This window comes from Morone saxatilis, unplaced genomic scaffold (genome assembly GCF_004916995.1).
Source record: "Morone saxatilis isolate NCDOM2014 unplaced genomic scaffold, NCSU_SB_2.0 Contig10, whole genome shotgun sequence".
NCBI classification, from domain to species: domain Eukaryota; kingdom Metazoa; phylum Chordata; class Actinopteri; family Moronidae; genus Morone; species Morone saxatilis.
Window position 1 is genome coordinate 1,931,127 of NW_023339652.1, and position 7,416 is coordinate 1,938,542.

The window sequence follows — 7,416 nt, forward strand, 5'->3', positions numbered from 1 at the left end:
ATTTATTTCCACCAAACCAGAGTTGGTGATTGTTGGAAACACTAACAGAGACGGTTTTAATGAGTTTTATTCTGTTTCTGTCCACTTTGAATGAAGTTATGATGTTACGATGATATGCAAGTTAAAATTACCACTTTTTTCTATGGAGTCTGGTGGGGAGCGATATAATGGCTGTTTTTGGTTAGTGGACGTACGTTGACGGGCACTGCAGCCTTTTCACTGCTGCTCTAGTGCGACATCCACTAACAAGTGAATTTCGAATATAAAACCTTTAAGTTATTGTTGTTTGATCCCAGAAGTGGAATTTATTCTCTGTATTCAGTGCATGAGCAGTGGGTAACCACAGTTTAGTTAACATGCATGTTTTTGACGGCAGAGGAAACACGTACACTCCACACAGAAAGACCCAGCTGTTAATGGAAGACCTTTTGCTGTGAGGCGACAGCTCTAACCACTGAGCCACCGTGCTGCCATACATCATCTGACTGCACCTTCTTCTTTATCTGCAAAGGTTTAATAACACCAGACTGGAGAATCAGCGCCACCTACTGTTAAAATCTGCATTACATTTGGATGGAAACCTGCCACTAACCAGCTCAAGAGACACATAAAAACACCATTTAAGCACATCTGCGTCACATCTGCATGCTGCAGATGTTTCACACACACTGATGTGACTGGAGCCCCTTTTTAACGACGCTATTATTCTTGTTTTAGCGGATATGTTTAGCATTTTTTTGTTATTTAAGCCCTGAATTAAAACTGTCTTCCATCTAAGACCGTCACATGCTAACACCGTGTTAGCTTCAGAGTGATTCTTGTGTGACAGTAGATTGTAAAATATGTAAAACAAGGCTTGAGAGACTCCACGATGTGTTCAGTTGGTACAGATATTTAAATATTGTTCTCACCGGAGTCTATTATTATATTTCTATACAACCAGCTGACCTCTGCAGACTACACTGTAACAGTTTGTAGTCCTAAAATACAACTGAAGGCTCACATTTCTCTGGTACCTTCAGGCTATTGCTGAGCTCACGTTACATAAAAGTTTAAGAACGTTTTAAACATCTTCACTGTTCAGACACACAGACTCCATATAGACGGTTTTTAAATCAATTATTTAAAGCTAATATGTCGCCAATTTTCTACAGCCATCCAAACAAACACTGCTCTGTGCCGTGAGACGTTTTGCCGCCATGTGACTTCTGTGTGTCTGAAAGTCTTTCCCTGAAGCCTGGAATTTTACTAGCACGCTAAAAATTAATTTTCCACTTGATTTTTTTTCTCTTTTCAATTTACAAGTCATAAAAGTAATTATTTAAAATGGCTATCCCTAAAATATTCATTAAACTGGTCCTGAAGTGGTCTGTCGACGACGCAGACGTCTGGAATATTGTTACTTTATCCAGGCAATAGTTTCTCCCACGTTAGCTTCAACAACTTTTGATCTTGTTTTTTAGTTTAATGCTAATGCTAGCCTTCTGTTTCAGGCCATACTGCAGCCACACTTTCATTTGTTCTCCTTTCAAGTACAAAAGACTTTGGTTACCAACATCTCCTTTTTCTTTTATATCAGAGCCCTTTCATTTTAACATGGTTCATAACTCTGTAAAACTGGCGTCGCTCTACCTTCTTCACTGCTCCTTCGAGTCATTTTGTGTCCTCAACAATCAGATTTGGTTAATTAAACAGGGAACAAAATGGTTAAAGTGAACACAAACATGCTTCTTTTCTGGTCTTTTTGTCCTTCAACTCACTTCTCTTCTTGCTAAGCTTCACAAAACTTAAAACACTTAAAACTCTAGATCTGTGCTTCGTAAGGCTGGGCAGTGGAGAGCTAACAGGCTATGGCTAAAAAAGGCTAAGGCTAGCCACCAGACTGCCAAAAAAGGCAAATAGTAAGCCAGCTGTCGCTAAGCTGACTGATTTAAAAGTTAAAAAGGTAGCAAAGTGACAGCTAAACACAAAACAAACAGTTGTTTAACAACTAACCACTGGTTAGTTAACAGGTAGATGGTTCAGTTAGGAGTCGACTAATTGTACAGTCATTTGTTCAAATTCACACAAATGTTCCCCCAAACTGAAACCTAACACAAAACTATTTCATGATGACATGAAACAAAGATTAGCAAGCTAATCGTTGCTTTTTTTTTTTTTTGCAGCTGTTGCCTTAGTTTTATCAGGATATACCAGACTTATTTGCCACATGAACCCATTTCATGAGCAGTTACCCTACAAATGTCCGCAGATATAACCTTGTAAGACTAAAGGTCGTAAAAATTGTTTTTGGTGTCTAATCGATTAATCGACTATCAGCTCAGCTAAATAGATTCTGTGCTAAAAACATAAAAAAAAGCCTTGTTCCCTCCGTCAGCACCATGTTTTTGATGTGTTTGTGTGTTTGGAGCTACAGAGTGGTGTGTTTCTGATTGTCTGAGCAGCCCCACAATCATTTCAAACATGTGGTCACTTCTTGTTCTTGCTGCTCACAACGTAAAAACGTTGTCGTCTTTTTTTTTGTTTCAGACAGGACTGAGAATTTGAGGAGTCTGAACGCACCCCAATTTATCAATAAGTTTCCTTCAGCTCGGCTTACATCCCAGCCCCGGCCTTTCTGCACATTTAAAAAACAACAACAACCCCCCCAACGCGTTTTTTTCCACGACTGTGTTCGTCCTGAACGCACTCCAACAACGCTGCGAAAACCAGCGTGAAAAAAACCAAAACGCTCTTCAAAAACTGGACAAACCAGTTTTTATTCAGTTCCAGCTGGTCGCTCGTGAGCACAGCTTACAAACTCCCACCACAGTGAGCGGGGTGCGTTCACTCTCAGCTGACCAGCTTGGGCAGAACCGTCCTAGGCTGGATGTTTCCGTTGGCATCGGTGATCGCTGCCAAGTTAGTCCTGGTTTTGGAGGAGGAGGACGTGGTGGTCGAGGAGGTGGTGGCGAGTTTGGAGATGGAGGTGATGGCGCCGTCGGTGGTAGTGGCGATGCCCCGTTTGGAGGAGGACGAGGAGGAGGAGGAGGTCTTCTCCGCCGAGCTGGTTCCCGTTGGCGGTTTGGGAAGTCGCCTCCTCAGCCACGGGTGGCGCAGCGCCTGGCTGGGCATCATCCTGAGCGCAGGGTCCCACTCCAGACACTGTCTGAGGAAGTCCAAGAACAGCGGGTCATCGCAGCCTTTCAGCACCGTGCTCCAGTCCTTGCTTCCCGGTGGGCCGCGTACCTTCCCTCGTCGCGAGCGGCCGCCGTTCAGCACGGTGGTGCTGTCGGGCAGCGTGGTGACAGTGCAGTACCGCGGGTATCCTTTGGACGACACAAAGTTCTTCGCTCTCTTGGAGGCGTCAAGGAGCTTCTGGCTGGGCATGCCCAGTAGTTCGATGATGCAGGCCAGCTGGTCGGCTTCGTCTTCGCCCGGCAACAGTGGGTAACCGGTGAGCAGCTCGGCCAGGATGCAGCCCAGAGACCACATGTCGATAGGCATCCCGTACCTGGAGCCTGGAGGGGAGGGGAGGGCAAAGATTGGCCATTAACATTAACCTGCTAATAAATACTTTCCATTCCCACTGATAATTTTACAAACTATGCCATCACTTATTTACGTTTAGCAGTTTAAGACCTATTCCACGTCCATACCATAAATAAATAAATAGTATTCTGTAGTTGTTACAGTATGATCAATTAACTTTCCCCCCAAAAAACACATTTAAAAGCTGAAAAAAGCAACTTTATTCAAGTAACTTCATTAATCTAATAAATGTCAAAATCATATTTAAGACATTTTAAAACCTAAAATTCAGATTTGTGGATATTACACTTTTTAAGACTAGCTAATTAGCTAGCATGTTGCAAAATTTAATTTTAATTAATAAACTGTAACTAGCAGGCTAACGATTAATGTAGATGTAGATTAGCTAGTTAGTGTTTTGCTTATCTTTTTTTTATCTTTTAACCATCTTCAAAATGTGGTTGTCTTTTAAACATATTAGCCTAGCATATAGCATATCTAAGTACAGGAAAGGAGGAAGTTGACTGAGGCTTGTCCATCTGTGATTGGAGAATAGAACAAAAAGGGGAGGGATTTAAAAAAGGGTCAGTTGTTACATATAATCTTTACATAATACAAATATTCTAGAAACTATCTGTAGGCAGATTATCCAAATAAAATGCTGTGGAACAGATTTATTATGTTATTCTACCAGACTGATTTGAAGTTAGGGATGCGGATAACAAAACTTTGACCAGAACATAAAGTTGAGTACAGGAAGTCTCAGCAAGTTTCACTTTCATGGCTGATTTGAACCGAAACCTGGTGTCAACCAGAAGCTGCTTTCGGTGTTTTCATGCTCGTTCTTCTTACCTAGAATGACCTCTGGCGCTCGGTAGAACCTGGACTGGATGTAGGTGTAAACTCTCTGATGTTCATAACAGCTGGAACCAAAATCTATGACCTTGGAGAGAGACGGAGAGACGAGGATTAAAGAAACCTTCAGTGGACTTGAAATGCTACTTGAAAGCAAACAGCAAAACTAAGTTTCTCACCTTGATGCCGCTGCGTCCCTGCTGCTTCAGTAAAATGTTCTCGGGCTTGAGGTCGCAGTGGATGATGCGGTTCTTGTGCAGCGAGTCCAGACACTGCAGGATGGAGTGGGCGAACTTCCTGACCAGCGGGAGGCTGAAGCCCTGGAACTTGTTCTTCTTGATGAGCTCGTACAGGTTCATGCTGAGCAGCTCGAAGGTCATGCAGATGTGGTTTCGGAAGGTGAAGTTCTCCAGCATGTGGATAACGTTCATGCTCGAGTCCTTGTCCTGCTTCCTCAGGTGCTCCAGGATGCGGATCTCTTCCGCCGCCTGCCGGTGGAAGCGCTTCTCGTTGCGGACCATCTTCAGAGCGATGTGGGTCTGCGACTTGTGGTCGAAGGCCTTCACCACCTGCAAAAGGGAGGAGCAACAAGATGCTGGTGATGATGATGGTTCTTGACTATCAACAGCTGTACGAGAGGAAGAGAGTCAAGAAATAGAAAGAGCGGGACGAGATGTTTTCAGTGTTTGTGACTTAACATCAAACACACTTCCTTCCAGCTAGTTTAACCTCTTGAAATCCACTCATTCATTCACTCATTCTGCCTTTAATCAACAATAAAATAAAAATAAAAATACTAGCTAGCTAATCAACATCAGTCATTAGCTTAACGTTAGCTAATTAACTAGCATTTTACTAAAGTTCAACAGCTAACTGACATCACAATTTATGGTAAATGGACGTTTTTGGTCAAAGCGCCCTTACAACACTTCTCACATCCACCCACACACATTCATACACTGATGGCAGAGGCTACCATGCAAGGTGCCAAGTGCTCACCAGGAGCGACACAGCGCTTACGATCCAAAGCAAAGATAATAATCTCACCCATTTGCACTCACACACCGACTGCCAGACATTTGGGGTTCAGTATCTTGCTCAAGGACACTTCGACTGGACTCGGGTAGCCGATTACACCCCGATTACTAGATGACCCGTTAATGATTACCAGCAGCTCCAGTTTTCCTCAGCAACGACAGAGAACTTGATCCACGTCCCTCACTCCTCAACAGCTTTATAACTTTTGCTGTTTCTCATTTTGAGTGTAAAAGTAGCATTAATGGTAGTTAACCATCACTGGTCGTACCTGTCCAAAGCTGCCCTTGCCGATGACCTTCAGGACTTCGTAGCGGTAGGAAATGTGGTCGTGTGGAACGTGGATGTAGGATCCCTGATCATCGTCGTAGCCGCCGTTGTTGGCGCCGCCCATGACCCCTGACCTCTTCTTGGCATTCGGACCCACAAAATACACTGAGGAGAAACAAATACATGATCACGATCCGTTTCGTTTACACAGGGTTCGGGTCAACAGCTGTAGCCGGGGCACCCACTCACCTTCAGGGTAGCTGAACACCTCGTGGTGCTCGAATGACGACATCTTGGACATGAACTGCTTCATGGCCTGCTCCGGGGTCAAGGAAGTGGGCTTTGGCTTGCCGTCCGCCGTCTTGTTGGAGGCGGCACTGCCCTGCCGGCAGTGGTGGGCGGGCTCCGAGGCCGAGGTCTGGCGGTCCGGCAGTGGCAGCCCCGACCGGGTGGAGCTGAGCGGAGCCAGGCCGTTGGGCTGGGAGGTGAGGACCGGACGCTTGTTGGTGTTCTCCTCGTACAGCTGGGTGACGTGGACCTGCGACTGCGCTGATAGCTGGACGGCGTCCGACATGGCGGCTTTAGAGCCTCCCTGAGGGGGAAACGCAAAGAGACGTCAGCCAACCTCAGACAATACAAGAGGAGCGATTTTTTTTTCAATTAAACTTTGAGGTGTACATCAGCTGGACGGAGAGCGGAGGATATTTAGGAGGAGGCTCCTTTCCTTCCTGGAGTCCTAACCGGAAGTGGTAAAGTAACGAAATACATATCGTTACTGTTTTCTTCACGTTTCCCCCGACATTAATACACAAATATGTCATTTCTACACCTCATGTTTTAAAAAGAGACTTGTTACTTTAGTTTTAACGCATCTGAGGGAAATTATTGTATATTATTATCATTCATTTTGCATTACTGCATGCCTTCCCAACATGAAATCATCAAAATCAGTGTTGCACATCCCAAATAACGAAGAAAATTATGAAAACAATATAAAGAGATGTAGCAATATAAGCAGCATTCACAATAAAACACAAATTTTTCATGTCATGTTTATGAAGTCAACTTTTAAGTCAGGGTTTCTGCAGCTCCATAAAAAGTCTAAAATGCAATCAAATGAAATTTAAGGCTTTAATTGTCTTAAATTTGAGGATTCAGTCAGCTTTGCCCAAAAACAGCTGGTAAAACGTCCTTTAGATTAAGTGTGCTTTGGTCTATTTGCACAGCCTCACCTCCCTGTAACCTTAAATTGTATAAATAAAATGTAAAAATATACCAGAAATAAAAGAGAAATACTGCAATAAGAATCTGTGGCGAATGACAATCAAACCTCAGGATGACGAACGATTCATTTCACACTTTTGTTGAAAATATAACGTGAGCCAACTTTCAAATCCTGGATGTTGAAGTGCTCTTGAACACAACACAGTAGATTTTTTGCTCTCCACTGTGTCGGAGCCTGGAAGGTAAAAATCTGGATAATTAATGCCCACAAATTAGTCATTTGTTCCCTGAAATGAAGAGCTCATGCAGTCTAATTACCCAACTGTGGCTGACGGACTAACAGAGACACAGCTGTCCTCGCCCGCTCTCTCTCATGTTGTTTCTTTGTCTTTCGCTCAGTGAGTCACTCCCTGTCACCGTGGTGACCAGCACACCTGGGTCCTTTCAGATAACAGAGGTGTGCCGGGTTTCAGTGCGGCTCAGTTCAAAGACCGGCTCTTTACCACAAAATGATATATATGT

At 43.8% G+C, this 7,416-nt stretch overlaps 1 protein-coding gene across 1 annotated transcript in view; it reads right to left on the reverse strand.

Moving 5' to 3' along the window:
• Positions 1-1,297: 1,297 nt before the first annotated feature.
• Positions 1,298-7,416, reverse strand: part of dyrk2 (dual-specificity tyrosine-(Y)-phosphorylation regulated kinase 2) — an 8,615-nt gene continuing 2,496 nt past the window's right edge. The window contains exons 2-6 of the mRNA XM_035673586.1: positions 5,920-6,262; positions 5,672-5,835; positions 4,545-4,934; positions 4,363-4,453; positions 1,298-3,500 (exon numbers count right to left, since the gene is read on the reverse strand). Of these exons, the coding sequence (XP_035529479.1) occupies positions 2,833-3,500; positions 4,363-4,453; positions 4,545-4,934; positions 5,672-5,835; positions 5,920-6,244 (1,638 nt within the window). The 5' untranslated portion in view covers positions 6,245-6,262 and the 3' untranslated portion in view covers positions 1,298-2,832. The remainder of the gene's footprint in view (positions 3,501-4,362; positions 4,454-4,544; positions 4,935-5,671; positions 5,836-5,919; positions 6,263-7,416) is intronic.